This window comes from Lingula anatina, chromosome 9 (assembly GCF_051362555.1).
Source record: "Lingula anatina isolate TDL-2025a chromosome 9, LinAna3.0, whole genome shotgun sequence".
In the NCBI taxonomy this organism is placed as follows: domain Eukaryota; kingdom Metazoa; phylum Brachiopoda; class Lingulata; order Lingulida; family Lingulidae; genus Lingula; species Lingula anatina.
Genome location: NC_141775.1, coordinates 12,491,557 through 12,507,675, shown reverse-complemented (window position 1 = coordinate 12,507,675; position 16,119 = coordinate 12,491,557). Strand labels below are relative to the sequence as shown.

The following is a 16,119-nucleotide window of genomic DNA, read 5'->3' as shown; positions in this document are numbered from 1 at the left end:
AGTTTTTCAGTGTCTACATATTAAGATATAATATTTTTCCATGCTTTATTTTCGAACATAAGTCTTCTTACCCACGGAATTTTTAACGTTTTTATAAAATGCCTCACGCTTACCATCCTCATGCCCCCAGCTTTATAATCTCTTATAATGATATTTCTTTTAATTTTATCAGGTTTATTATTCCAAAGAAAAGAAAAAAGACACTTTTCTAATTCTTTAATCTGTTTTTCCTCTGGGTTTGGGAGCGATTTAAATATATGATTCAATACCGGCAAGGCTAATGTTTTTATTACTGTTATTTTACCAATTGGTGTTATATTTCTTACTCTCCACTGATTAAATATTTTTTTTCATGGAAGTTAATTTGGTCTCCATATTTTGCTTCGTTATCTTACCTAAATCTACGTCAAATTCTATCCCTAGCATTTTGAAACTAGTTTTTCCCCAATCTAATCTTTATTTTGGGCAGAGGATATCTTTAGAGTATCGCTTTGACCCAATCCATATAACTTCAGTTTTAGAGAGATTAATATGCAGACCGGAGATCTTCGATTTTTAATTCTTTTGCACCTATATTAATACCCTTTATATTGTCATTGTTTCGTATAAACGCCGCCAATATTTCGGCGCATAGAATAAAGAGACAGGGTGAGAGGGGATCCCCCTGACGGCATCCTCGATTAATTTTAAAGAATTCCGACATATTCCCCCCTTGATTTACTGTAGCAGAGATGTCATTGTAGAACAATGATACCCATCTCCTGACTGAATCACCAAAGTTAAAAAAGGTCAGAACCTTTTGAATGAATGACCAAGACAAGGAATCGAATGCCTTTTCAAAGTCAATTAATAACAGTAACCCAGGAATATTTTCTTCTTCAGTATACTGCATTGTATCATATATAAGTCGCGTGTTCTCTCCGATATATCTGCCAGCCATGAATCCGGTTTGTTCCGGATATATTAATTTATCTAACACTAGTTTTACCCTAGCAGCTATCGAACCCGAGGCGATCTTGTATATAGTATTGAGAATGGGGCGCCAGTTTTTAAGAAAGTGGCGTGGTTTATCTCCCTTCGGGAGGCAAGTGATTATACCTTGTTTTTGCGTCACCGATAACTGGCCAGTTTCGTAAGCAAAATTAATTGACCTGACAACAAAAGAGCTTAGTTGTCTCCAAAATACCTTATAAAATTCAACTGAAAAGCCGTCAGTTCCCGGGATTTGTTCGATTTCATTTTAGATAATGTTTGTGCTGCTTCTGCCTCCGTAATGGGCCCTTCCAATTCGGCAGCTTCCAGATTGCTGAGTTTATAAACATCGTTAAGGGTTACCTCATTATCTAGGTTAACATCTTCTATGTTATGCTCCCGGCATGCATACAGATTTTCATAAAAGTTTTTGGTATTTTCTAGTATCTTACCCTGGTTAACAATAATTGTGCCATCGTCTAGCCGAATTCTTGGAATCAGTTTATTGGTAAAATTTCTCGATTCTAGACCACAAAAATATTTAGTTGGTTTTTCGCCTTCCTCCACCCACTTAGCTCTAGGTCTTATAAATGCGCCTTGTAATTTTTCTTTTCGTACTTCCTCCAATTCTTTTTGCTTTTGTCTTAAAGTCTGAATATTGGCCTCGCAAGTTATATTTTCTAAAAGTTCAATTTCCTTAACTAACTTCTTTTCTATTTCTGACTTTTTCTTTTTTTGGTAATTAAAAGTTTGTGGCAAGTAGTTTGTAGGAATTTGAGAGAAAATTTGTATTGCTGCTCATTTGCAACAAATTTGCAATAAAAACTTACGTTTGCAATAGGTTTGCAAGAAAAGTCTTTGTTCTGACGAATTTGTGACAAATTTGCAACAAATTTGAAAGAACATATTCAGTTTACAGTAAGTTTGCAGGAAAGTATTCAAGTTCTCGCAAATTTGCTGCAAATGCTTGGCAGCAAACTTGCAGTGAATTTGCAAGAACTTCTTGCAAATTTGCAGAAAGTTTGTAACAAATTTGCAGCGAATTTAAGAGAGAGTTTGCAGCAGGCCTGATATTTTGCCAAGGGTAGTTCCTAGTTCAAAGTTTCTATTTTTTTCACGGAAATTTTTAAAGAGCAGTTAAATTGATATTGTCATAGATAATGATATATCAAAATAGAAAATGCACTTAGATTGAGATGGACCTGATGCCATGAAAACAAATCAAAGCTTATAAAGATATTATTGTTAGTGCTCAGGCCCCCGTTTCACACACAAAAAAAAAAAACAAACTTAAGTCGGGTTCCCTGACCAAAAGCTTGGTTATCAATGTGATTAAGTCCTTACTTCACTTGGTCATGTTTCACGAAGAATATAAAAGGTAGCTTACATTGTTTTTTTTTCTTAGCTGCTAGTGGACAAAGCCTTGCCTCCTTGGGAGGTGTCTAAGTCAGAATGCTCAACTAAAACTTGGTAAATGAGAGCATAATCAACAAATATTTGGAAAGAACATACCTCTTTCAACATATTGTGTTATAATATCCTTGAATAATACTGAAATTAATTGAATATTTATATAAAAAAAATAAAATGCAACTTCATCCAGACAAACACGGGTTTGTTTATATTTTTGACTGCTAGATGTCCTACAGCAGCGTTCTAAGACAAAATTATGTTTTACTGTTACTTTGTAGTTGATTTGAAAGATTTAAGATTCTTTGTGAAATAGGGGCCAGGAAGACTGGTGTCTCTTCAATTCTTAGTATGCTACAATTTTATTAAAGAGTTTCTTTCCTGGCTTACGTCGCAGTATCCTCTACTTCAGTAAAAGTTGCATTCCTCTGTCCACTGCTCAACACCAGGGATAACCTTTCCACTGTGTCCATGCCTGAAGTCTGAAAATTAATCTAATCAATATGAAGGTATGGTAATTCTTCGATCTTTTCAATAGGAAAAACAATGTCTGTGCAGGGTACACATGATACCCATGAATTCCTTTTCATGCGAAATAACAATAGTGACAATTTGTACAGCTTATATAATAATATATATTAGTGTAATTCTATGTTCTGGCAAAATTGCTGCAAATTCACAGCAGATTAGCAGCAACCTTGCAGCAAATTAGAGTTTGCAGCAGGCCTGATACCTTGCTTATTGAATTCATTTACCAGAACCAGTATGTACAATTTTTAACCTGATATAACATGTTTTGAGGATTAAACATAAATTCTGAAGCCTGAAAAATATAAATATAAATACAAGATGAAAAGCAACTATCTACAATGCAAAAGACACCAAGTGCTCAGTACCTGTGAGTGTGCAGTAATCTCTGTGGTGTGTTCTGTGAGTTTGGTCAATGTCTCTGCTGCTTGCTGGGCAGTAGATAGGCTGTCAATAGTTAAATTACCTACTGCCTCCATCATATCACTGCGTATCTGTGGAAGAAAAGACTTCCTGGTGCTATACAGAAATTACTCGATCTTTTAAATATGGGACAAAATTCCTTAAAATTAACTATAACATTCATATTGTATGGTAGTTCTATTCTGTGAATTAAAACAGCACAAAACAATGCAGAAATATAATTTTTGTGATTATTAAACAATTTGAAAGTTTGATAGTTTTTGCCCATAGAAAAGATTGACTAATTACAATACCTTTCCTTTGTATCCGTCGGTCAAAATGTTATTTATTTCATTATTACATTTTCATTTATTTGTCCATATATTTCTGACATTTATCTTTTTTTTTTTTTTTTTTTTTTTTTTCATTGTCATTTATCTATTTATTTACCTGTTCCATTGCCTCTGTGTCAGGTAATTTTTCTGTACCAGAATTCAGGAAGGAACTGACAGCATCAACCAGCTGTAGAACAGCTAAAAGCCAATATCACAGGGAAGTATGTGACCCAAGGTAATAACATATAGATCTTTACATAACTGACAGCATCAACCAGCTGTAGAACAGCTAAAAGCCAATATCACAGGGAAGTATGTGACCCAAGGTAATAACATATAGATCTTAACATATGACTGACAAATTCAAGGAGCTGTAGGACAGCTATAAGCCAATATCACAGAGAAGAATGTGAATAACATACAGAACTTAACACAGAGAAAGATGTGAATAACATATACAACTTAATTTAATTAACATAACTGACAGATTCAAACAGCTGTAGAACAGCTAAAAGTCTATACCACAGGGAAGGATGTGACAAAATATTAACATATAAAACCTAGCTAGCAAACATTCTGTTATTCAAATAAATACACTTTAAAAACAAAAATGATTAAGTAAAAAAAATCACAACCCAAGGGTTGACGGTTTACAATTATATAGACAGAAAGAGAACCTGTGTAGTCGCCTTCTCTCACAGCTGTCCACAAGATGCCGTTCAAATCCCCTGTTATCTCCTCCAGAAAGGTACCAACATCTCTGTCTGCTAAATCAGGATGGTCACCTAATGGACGGACCTTAAACAGAAAATACACCAAATCTAATCTAAACTATGATCTTATAGAGCACATTCAGAACATGTTGATCAGTAGACCAACAGATCCGCAGATCAAAAATGGCCCACCTACTTAAAAGCAATGCTGACTGATCTACTGATGGTTTCCCAACCTCCTGCTGGGGTCTAGTAATAAAACCTCTGAGCCAAGATTTAATCCACTTTATGGTGTGGAGGCGGGATGACCATCAGTGGATTAGAATGCTTGCTTTTAAGTAGGGTCGGCCATATTTAGTCTACAGATCAGTTACTACATGGATCATCTGTTCTGAATGTGACCATATATATATATATAATACCTAGTAAAATTGGTATCAAGGTATAGTCACCACTGTCCTCATACCATATTTAGTGGCAGTATGCACACACTCTAACCCCCCACAACTTAATGTAAACATACCTGGATGGTGGAAGTCACCACTGTCCTCATACCATCTTCATTGACAGCATGCACACGGACCTCTCCCTGACTGTTTTCACTGGCTGGGGACACTGACAAGGCAGAGATGTGGATATAACCACCAGAACTGCTTCCTAACAGGATACCTGAGGGAAATAGGAACATTTTTATACAAATATTGGTGGATACAAACAGGTCAACCCTCAGTGCTGGAATATTACATTGAGCTTCTGAATCAGGTATGATACATGAAATCAAAGCTTCTTCATCTCCACATGTGGATACAAATCACACTCAGATATTCGGCTAAAGTTTGGTTGAGATTTCCAAAGACCATATGTTATGCAGATCCTATGATTATGTAAGATCAACTTGCCTAACAATTTTAACTGCTGCCATTTAAAATGAAATGGCTAACAATTTTAACTATTGCCATTTAATCTATTCATTTACAAAATGCAGACCAGTTACCTGATTGATTCTTGGTAGCAGGATCTCCATCCCAAAAATGGTAGTTATAGTGGAGTTGACTAGTGCTGTCACTGAACCCAGAGCAATTCACTGAGAAATTGGTGACAATCTCAAAGCCAGTGGAAGGAGAAACTGTGCATATTCCTGGACTAGGGCTGGTCCCCATTTGTATGAAACATGATGTAGACAGCACTGTACCAGCAGACTGACTTGTACCTACAGATACACATGACATGATGTAGACAGCACTGTACCAGCAGATTGGCTTGTACCTACAGACAGACATGACATGATGTAGACAGCACTGTACCAGCAGACTGACTTGTACCTGCAGACACACGATATGATGTAGACAGCACTGTACCAGCAGACTGACTTGTACCTGCAGGCAAACATGACATGATGTAGACAGCACTGTACCAGCAGACTGACATGATTTAGACAGCACTGTACCAGCAGACTGACTTGTACCCACAGACATACATGACATGATGTAGACAGCATTGTACCAGCAGACTGACTTGTACCTACAGATACACATGACATGTTGAAGACCGCACTGTGCCAGCAGATTGGCTTGTACCTACAGACAGACATGACATGATGTAGACAGTACTGTGCCAGCAGACTGACTTGTACCCACAGATACACATGACATGATGTAGACATCACTGTACCAGTAGACTGACTTGTACCCACAGATGCACATGTCATGATGTAGACAGCACTGTACCAGCAGACTGACTTGTACCTGCAGACACACGATATGATGTAGACATCACTGTACCAGCAGACTGACTTGTATCCATAGAAACAGATGACATGATGTAGACAGCACTGTACCAGCAGACTGGCTTGTACCTACAGACACACACAGCATGATGTAGACAGTACTGTACCAGCAGACTGACTTGTACCTACAGACACACTTGACATGATGTAAACAGTACTGTACCAGCAGACTGACTTGTACCTACAGACACAAATGAACTGGTGTAGACAGCACTGTACCAGCAGACCGACTTGTACCCACACAAACATAAGACATGATGTAGATAGCACTGTACCAGCAGACTGACTTGTACCTACAGATACAAATGGCATGATGTAGACAGCACTGTACCAGCAGACTGACTTGTACCTACAGACACATAAGACAAGATGTAGACAGCATTGTACCATACCAGACAAGTTGAAGACCAATTTGCCTTGTACCTATAGACACAAATGAACTGGTGTAGACAGCACTGTACCAGCAGACTGACTTGTACCTACAGACACACATGACATGATGTAAACAGGACTGTACCAGCAGACTGGCTTGTACTTACAGACACAAATGAACTGGTGTAGACAGCACTAAACCAGCAGACCGACTTGTACCCACAGAAACATAAGACATGATGTAGACAGCACTGTACCAGCAGACTGACTTAATTGTACCTACAGACACATAAGACAAGACGTAGACAGCACTGTACCAGCAGACTGACTTAATTGTACCTACAGACACATAAGACAAGATGTAGACAGCACTATACCAGCAGACTGCCTTGTACCCACAGACACATATGTCATGATGTAGACAGCACTGTACCAGCAGACTGACTTAATTGTACCTACAGACACATAAGACAAGATGTAGACAGCACTATACCAGTAGACTGGCTTGTACCCACAGACACATATGTCATGATGTAGACAGCACTGTACCAGCAGACTGACTTAATTGTACCTACAGACACATAAGGCAAGATGTAGACAGCACTGTACCAGCAGACTGACTTAATTGTACCTACAGACACATAAGACAAGATGTAGACAGCACTGCACCAGCAGACTGACTTGTACCTACAGAACCATAAGCCAAGATGTATACAGCACTGTACAAGCAGATTGACTTGTATCTACAGACACATAAAACAAGATGTAGACAGCACTGTACCAGCAGACTGGCTTGTACCTACCGGTACAGACACAAGTGACATGATGCTGACAGCACTGTACCAGCAGATTGGCTTGTACCTACCAGTACAGACACACATGACATGATGTAGACAGCACTGTACCAGCAGATTGGCTTGTACCTACAGACACACTTGACATTATAATGTAGACAGCACTGTACCAGCAGATTGGCTTGTACCTTCAGACACAGTTGACATAATAATGTAGACAGCACTGTACCAGCAGATTGGCTTGTACCTTCAGACACAGTTGACATAATAATGTAGACAGCACTGTACCAGCAGATTGGCTTGTACCTACAGACACACTTGACATAATAATGTAGACAGCACTGTACCAGCAGATTGGCTTGTACCTACCGGTACAGCTACACATGACATGATGGTGACAGCACTGTACCAGAAGAAAAAAGAAACTAGTTGATTTGATGCTTTCACACTGATTGAATCTGTATGGTTTTGAACTATTTTGAAGAAGCAATTTGGATTTAATATTAAATCAGTGAAATAGTCTTTTTTATGTTACAACATAATTCAGTTGCTTTTATCTCTCTTCATAAGTTACATGTAAAATCCAACTTCAAGTGACAAGAATAAACATTATTGCTGAATATACAGTATTCCCAAATGGCTAATACCAAGCTTAAAATTTGCATCTGTTCTCACACTACTTAAGTACCATTAGCTGTGACCTGGTAGAGCTCCCCAGGTACAAGAACACCTGGTTTAACACTCAGTCCTCTCTCTGTTTTATCTGTGGTGGTGTCCTGGCTCCAGTCCAGTCCCTGCACTGTGGTGTTCACTGGGCTGAGGTCCCATAGGTAGTCCATAGGGTCACAGTGATAACACACAGCCTCTAGGGACACCTTGGCTCCAGGGTCAGACAGCTTACACTGACCAGTACACCTAGAGAAACAACCGGACAATTAAGTATGGACACCTTGCCTCAAAGGTCAGACAGCTTACACTGACCAGTACACCTAGAGAAACAACTGGACAATTAAGTATGGACACCTTGTCTCAAGGGTCAGACAGCTTACACTGACCAGTATACCTAGAGAAACAACTGGACAATTAAGTATGGACACCCTGGCTCCAGGGTCAGACAGCTTACACTACCCAGTACATCTAGAGATCAATCATTTAATGTATATTTTTAATTCTAAGTTATTTTTATAGAAGGATATAAGTTTACCTAGGAAAAACAATCTAACTATTGAATGACGTGACTCATTTTAAACTTGTTAACAATAAGCTATATTATGTTGATTGAGTATGCCAAGTTCTATATAAATGAGGATTCAGGAAACTATTACTTAAAAATAAGCAGCACATAATTCAAGAGCAGTAAGGAAAAAGACAATAATTAATATTATGTTGTGAGTGGTTGTAATATATTGAGTCACCTCTGTGTTATAATTAGTGCTGAGTCTTCAAAGATGCCAACTTTATCTTTCACGCTGTCAGGGCAGAGACAGTAGGAGTGTTGATCTCTGACTATACACGCCCCTAGGCAGTTCATTGTGCTGCAATCTGTAATGATGTTTAACAGTAGTTTGTGTGGTCACAAGATTCAGCAGAAACTAGTGGATCAGAGAGGCAATGCTGCCTCCTGGTTATTTCCCACCAGCTGAATAAGGGCAATGAAGAGGATAATAAAACACAGAAAAAAATTGGTGCAAAAAAATTAAATAAATAAAAACATTATTAAGGTCTAGCATTTAATATTCTCTCCTAAGGTAAAAATGCTCCAGTTGGTTTATTTGTTTTTCATGCAATTTTTATTAAAAACTTTGCCACAATTTATAAGGTGAGTTAAGATGTGATAATTATACCAGTAGGTTCAATATTTCTCAATACCTGGGCAAATTTTTTCAAAGCAGGCCAGTTTCTGGGTGAAGAATAAATACCTGGACAAAGTTGTTATAAGCAGGACAGTGTCTGTATTGAATATAATTACCTGGACAGTGTTGGTCAAAGTAGGACAGTGTCTGTGTGGAATATAATTACCTGAACAGTGTTGTTCAAAGCAGGACAGTGTCTGGTTGGAATATAATTACCTGGACAGTGTTGTTCAAAGCAGGACAGTGTCTGTGTGGAATATAATTACCTGGACAGTATTGTTCAAAGCAGGACAGTGTTTGTGTTGAGTATAATTACCTGGACAGTATTGTTCAAAGCAGGACAGTGTCTGTGTGGAATATAATTACCTGGACAGTGTTGTTCAAAGCAGGACAGTGTCTGTGTGGAATATAATTACCTGGAAAGTATTGTTCAAAGCAGGACAGTGCCTGTGTGGAATATAATTACCTGGACAGTATTGTTCAAAGCAGGACAGTGTCTGTATGGAATATAATTACCTGGACAGTATTGTTCAAAGCAGGACAGTGTCTGTATGGAATACAATTACCTGGACAGTGTTGTTCAAAGCAGGACAGTGTCTGGGTAGAGTTGGTGGCTCCACCTGCACATAGCGCTTGTTCACTGGGCAGATTTGGATCATGACAAGTACGATTTCTAGAGTAGGTGCCTGTACCACAGATCACAGAGCAGCTGCTCCAGGCTCCCCAGGCCAGCCAGCTCCCTCCAACTGTAAAGATATACACAATTGAATGATTATTTAATGGACAAAAAAAAAAAAAAAAAAAAAAACTGTGGATGATGAATAAATGAACAGAAGGAGGGAATGGTTCCCCAGGTATTTGTGTCATCACCAGCTTTTCTGTATTTTACTCAATGCCAGGAAGCATGTTAATCTTAAAGCAGTAAGTTAGATATTTTCTTGTGAAAACACACAAATTAAGTCACACACTAAAAATGCAAATATGTAACAAGGCAGCAAAGCTGTCAAATGTACAGACAAAAAAAAAAAACAAAAAACAGAAAATAATGATGCAAAATAGGTCATTTTGTCAATTTTGATGCAATAATAAATAATGCTTATAATAGCACTGTTAGTCAACACTGAATTTTATCATGCACAACAGGTAACATGGTCAATAACAGGAACGGACCCAGATATATTCTGGCAGTATTCCAAAGTATCTTTGTTGATCCATCCTCCATTTTGATTGTCTTTCAACAGAAAAATTAATAAATATCTGTCAATATAAACTTAAAAACCCAACCGTCTTCCGGGAGACCCAGAAGATGGTCTCAATCCATCCCTTCAATAAGATTACACTTTCAGGACCATGAGAGTTCAAATTCACATGATGAAAGTCCCAATATTTGAAAAATGATGACAGTGCATAAAATAATATTACACAATGTTTAAAGACATAAAAACCAATATAACTGCTTATGTGGAAATACAGAAAATGTGCAGAGCCTCAGGCGGATGGGAGTTAAAAGTCACAAATGGCAGTGTTTGAGAAAAAATTAAAAAGGAAAACATAACAAAACTAGAAAAGCACTCTGAGAGCGCAAACCTCTGCCAAGGCAGCATTTTTTGATAATTATTGATAGATTATTGATCCGAACCACCACCAAAAACTAATCATTGTCCTCCTTGACCCACTTCTGACAGTTCCTGAAAATTTCATCAAAATCGGTCCATAATTTTTTGAGTTATGTTGATGACAGACAAACAGGGGTGAAAACATAGCCTCCTTGGCAGAGGTAAATATAATTCCAATGAAGCTGCTATTCAAACTTTTAATCTGTGAGTTTTATATATATATATATATTAAAAACTTATTTGCAATATAAAACAAAATTTACCTGCATAATTATCACTGCTTCCTTATTATTAATCTAGCAGAGAGCTTAACCTTTGGGAGTTTACAAGGAAATATCAACAAGTGTGCTTTATGTAATCTCATTTAATGGCCTATTAATAAGGCAAATGACTTTATAACTTTATAACTTAGCCTAGTGATACCCAAGGGAAATTTACAGACTGACTCTCTCAAAGGTCTTCAGGCCCATAAGTCACACCTTAAGAAAAGCACAAAACAATAATGCACAAAATAGGAGACTTTCAATTCTGATGCAATAATACATTATGTTTAACTGCACAGTCAACATCAAATTTTAATCATGCACAACAGGTAACACCGACGAAAGTAGAAGCATAAGGCTTCAGGCCCATCAGAGTTCAAGTTTATACTTAGAGAGTGCCAGAATGAGAAAAATGAAAATTTCACAAAAAATGCATAAATTTAATAAAAATAATAATCTAATAGAGCTGGTTTTCTAATATGAGCTGTACATGTATGTCAATCCTAAGAATCATTCTTGTAAGACTAGTTGAAAAAATAGAAAGTAACAGTTTTCTTTCCATAACGTTAATGGTGGCAGTGCACAAAGTAGGTTTTTTGTCAATTTTGATGCAACATTACATAATGATTAACTGTATAAATACCACCTATTTTAAAATGTCTACTATTAAAAACATGGACATTAAAAAAATGTGATTACCACTGGGCTTCATGCCCAAGGGAGTTCTAAGTCCCACATTGAAAATTCCAGTATGTGAAAGAAAAAAATTTTCACAAAAAAACCTCTATAGTTTCCCGAAAATTAACTAATGAGACATATTTTCCAACTGAAGCTGTATTTCAGTCCTATTTTTCTTTCCCTTAAGTGTAAAAAGAGCAAGTGACATGGTTTTCCTTTCACAGTCACTACGGAGGCAGTGCCCAAAATAGGGTTTTGTTCTATTTTGATGCAATATTACACAATGCTTAACAGCATAATAACCATCAGTTTTTTAATGATAAAATAAAACTATCATGGATATTCACAAAATGTGTCTAGCCAATAGAGTTCAGACACACTTTGAAAATCCCAAAAACTAAACAAGAGATACTGTATTGAAAAGAGTTAATTTCCATTTTCAATACCTTTTTTTACATAAAAAAACAATCGATTTACTGTCATTTTTATGTGATCAATTAAAATATGTTGTCAAAGAAAAATTTCAATAGAACAAATCTTAATGTCCAACTTGCTCCATTCTGAGATTCTTAACTTAGTGAATGAGTGAGTCTGACGAACTGCAATGATATGAGTTCCTTTCCATTTTTGATACTTTATTAAACAATGCACAATAAAAGGTATACTGTCATTTTTATATAATTAACTAACAATATTTCTAAGAAGCAGAGAATGTCAAACAAACACTTTTACATATTTAATTTGTTCCATAATGAGACTTTTAACATGCCTAAAAATTAAACCTGAAGAAAAACCACTTATATTATATACAAATAGGCTAATAACTTCATCAAAACTGAACTGATCAAGCTTATTTTCAAACTTGATCTGTATATTAGTCAGACTGATCACTCCTGTGAGTTTCAAGACAAAAGGCCGATTGGTTTTCCTTAAAATGCGTTATCAGTGTTGTATATATGCAGAAAAAATGGAAAACAAGGCAGCAAAGCTGTCAAATGTACAGACAAAAACCAGAAAATAAAAACGCAGGAAATAGGATACTGTCAATTCTGATGAACTAATGTATTATGCTTACTGTAACTGCATAGCCAACATCAAATTCTTATTCTGCATAACATTGGATTAGGATGAAAGTAAAATGTGTATCAAGCATTAGACTGAGTTCCCATACCTAGATCAATCTAACAGGATCAATGCAACTCCAAGGGGTTTCTCACTAAATTGCTTTCAGTTTGAGAGTCTTAGGATTTTGGCATGCCAGTTTCAGTAGGCGTGACAGACAACTAAGCCACTTACATTGATTGCAATTTAGCGAGAATTCCCATGGAGATAGATCGATCCACAGTTAGCGTGATAGGGTCTGGAAATAGTCCCTAAGGTGTTAGGCTGATAAGAGTTAAACTTTGGAAATGCCAGAATGAGGTGAAAATTACACACAATGAGTGAAAATTACACACAAAAAAAAATTGCTTAAACTCATTTAAAATATATATATATATATATATATATATATATATATATATAATAACTATATATTATTATTATTATTTTTTTTTGGGCTGTATGTCAATCCTAAGAATCATTCTTGTAACTTAACAAAATACAGAAAATGTTACAAAGTAAGAGTACAGGGCTCCTGGCAGATGGGAGTGATAAGTCACAACTTGAAAATGCCAGTATAGCACTCTATAAACCTGCATTGCCTCCAAAACAGAAAACAATCACACTGGTTTTCAAACACAAGCTGCGCACTTCTGTCTTATGAAACTTTTCACTAAGTTTCAGTATCGTAAGTAACATGGTTTTCCCTTAATCGCTATCCTGGCAGCAGTGTCCAAAATAGGGTTTTCTTCAACTTTCATGCAATAAAACATAATACTTAACAGCATAATGACCATCAAATTTTCATAAAAAAATAAAAGTATCATGAATATTCAGAAAATGTGATTTGGGAAGGTCTTCAAGGCCATGGAAGTTCAGAGCCACACTTTCAAAATGCCAAAATGTAAACAAGAGATAACTGTACTGAAATGATTTTCTTTCCATTTTCAACACCTTTTTTAAAACAAAATGATCAATAAACTGTCATTTTTAAATGTTCAACTAGGAAAATTGCTGATATAGGAAAAATAGCAATAGAACAATTTTCAATGTCCAATTTGCTCTATTTGCAGATGCTGAACATAGTGAATGATTAAATCTGACAAACTGCAATGATGAGTTCCTTTCCATTTATGATACCAAATTACACAATGCACAATATTATAACAGGTTTACCATCATTTTTATATAATCAACAAACAATATTGTTAAGAAGCAGAAAATGTCAAAACAACACTTTTACATATCTTATTAGTTCCATAATGAGACTGTTAACATGCCTAAGAATTAAATCTGAAGAAATAACAATTATATACAAAAATACAGAAAATGCACAGCACTTCTGGTGGATGGGAGTATAAAATCACATCTTGAAGATGCTTGTGTTTGAAAAATAACTTTAAAAAAATTTTTAATAAAACGTAAAAAATTCCAATAAAGCTGCTATTCAAACTTTTAATCTAGCTGTATTAACTTGATATTAATAACCCCACCAAGTTTGAGAAAAATAAAGCACTGTTATTCATCTATAGCATGTTGGCATAACACATTCTTTTTGTTGTAAATTTATTTGCAATGTTAAACACCATTTATCTGCACAATTATCACCAAATCCTAATTTTGTGACACAGTTAAGAGAGCTAAACCTATGGGACTTTACAGGGAAATCTCAAGGAGTGTTTTATGTAATCTCATTTAATGGCCAATTGAAAATTAATGAGTAGGCAAGTGACTTTATAGACCTTAGTTTAATTAGTGATCACCCAAGGGACAATTTTATAGACTGTCATCCATACAGTACCATCAAATAGCACAAAGGTGTTGCATACATGCTGAAAAAAGTGAAAAAACAGCATTACTTCCCTAAAAATGCCCGATGATGCTGATTTTCAAACTTGACCTGCGTATTATGAATATTCATTAGTTCTGCAAGTTTCAAGCCAAAAGGTAAAATGATTTTTCACTTATCATGTTATCAGTGTTGCATATATGCTGAAAAAAGTGAAAAAACAGCATAAATTCTCTAAAAATGACCCAATCATACTGATTTTCAAACTTGACCTGCGTATTATGAATATTCATCAGTTTTGTAAGTTTCAAGGGAAAAGGTAAAATGGTTTTCCACTTATCGTGTTATCGGTGCTGCATATATGCTGAAACAAGACAGCTCTGTTCTGCAATGGGTTTACTTCCATTTTTAAAACACTTTTTTAACATAAAACAAAATAAACAGTTTTCTACCATTTGTATATGATCAACTAAGAAAATTGATGAGATGGGAAAAATATCAATAGAACAGTGTTAAATGTCCAATTTCCTCCATTCTGAGATAATGAATATAGTAAATGATTGAATCTGACAAACTGCAATGATATTTGTTTATTTCCATTTTTGACACTTTATAACATAATACACAATAACAAGTTTACCATCATTTTTACATAATCAACTAACAATGTTATTAAGATGCAGGAAATGTCAAACAAACACTTTTACGTATCTTATTAGTTCAATAATGAGACTGTTAATATGCCTAACAATTGAATCTGAGGAAATGTGAAAAAACAGCATAACTTCTAAAAGAATGGCCCGATTATGCTGATTTTGGAACTCAACCTGCGTTTTATAGTTAGTTTGACTACTCCTGTGAGTATAATGACAATTGGCCTATCTGTTTTTCTTATATTGTGTTATTAGCGTTACATATATGTTGAAAGAAGTGAAAAAACAGCATAACATCCCTAAAAATGGCCCGATCATGCTGATTTTCAAACTTGACCTGCGTATTTTGAATATTCATCAGTTTTGTAAGTTTCAAGCCAAAAGGTAAAATGGTTTTTCATTTATGGTGTTATCGGTGCTGCATATATGCTGAAAAAAAGAGAAAAAATAGCCTAAATTCACTAAAAATGACCCAATCATGCTGATTTTCGAACTTGACTTGCGTATTATGAATATTCATCAGTTCTGTAAGTTTCAAGCCAAAAGGTAAAATGGTTTTCCACTTATCGTGTTATCGGTGCTGCATATATGCTGAAAAAAGTGAAAAAACAGCATAAATTCCCTATAAGTGACCCGATCATGCTGATTTTTGAACTTGACCTGCGTATTATGAATATTCATCAGTTCTGTAAGTTTCAAGCCAAAAGGTAAAATGATTTTCCACTTATCGTGTTATCGGTGCTGCATATATGCTGAAAAAAGTGAAAAAACAGCATAAATTCCCTATAAGTGACCCGATCATGCTGATTTTCGAACTTGACCTGCGTATTACGAATATTCATCAGTTCTGTAAG

The 16,119-nt window shown here is 35.8% G+C and overlaps 2 protein-coding genes across 3 annotated transcripts in view; both read right to left on the bottom strand.

Annotated features, from left to right (window-relative positions):
- The window catches only part of LOC147759924 (polycystin-1-like protein 2), a 39,257-nt gene extending 30,406 nt beyond the window's left edge, over positions 1 to 8,851 (bottom strand). For both annotated transcript variants that reach the window (XM_086994897.1, XM_086994898.1), the window contains exons 1-8: positions 8,728 to 8,851; positions 8,001 to 8,227; positions 5,355 to 5,570; positions 4,884 to 5,029; positions 4,325 to 4,445; positions 3,763 to 3,845; positions 3,279 to 3,404; positions 2,773 to 2,864 (exon numbers count right to left, since the gene is read on the bottom strand). In XM_086994897.1, coding sequence (XP_086851023.1) covers positions 2,773 to 2,864; positions 3,279 to 3,404; positions 3,763 to 3,845; positions 4,325 to 4,445; positions 4,884 to 5,029; positions 5,355 to 5,570; positions 8,001 to 8,227; positions 8,728 to 8,843 — 1,127 coding nt within the window. In that variant the 5' untranslated portion in view covers positions 8,844 to 8,851. The remainder of the gene's footprint in view (positions 1 to 2,772; positions 2,865 to 3,278; positions 3,405 to 3,762; positions 3,846 to 4,324; positions 4,446 to 4,883; positions 5,030 to 5,354; positions 5,571 to 8,000; positions 8,228 to 8,727) is intronic.
- A 61-nt stretch (positions 8,852 to 8,912) lies between these two features.
- LOC147759921 (uncharacterized) overlaps positions 8,913 to 16,119 on the bottom strand; it is a 58,331-nt gene continuing 51,124 nt past the window's right edge. Inside the window, exons 6-7 of the mRNA XM_086995609.1 lie at positions 9,682 to 9,911; positions 8,913 to 8,951 (exon numbers count right to left, since the gene is read on the bottom strand). Coding sequence (XP_086851735.1) covers positions 8,913 to 8,951; positions 9,682 to 9,911 — 269 coding nt within the window. The remainder of the gene's footprint in view (positions 8,952 to 9,681; positions 9,912 to 16,119) is intronic.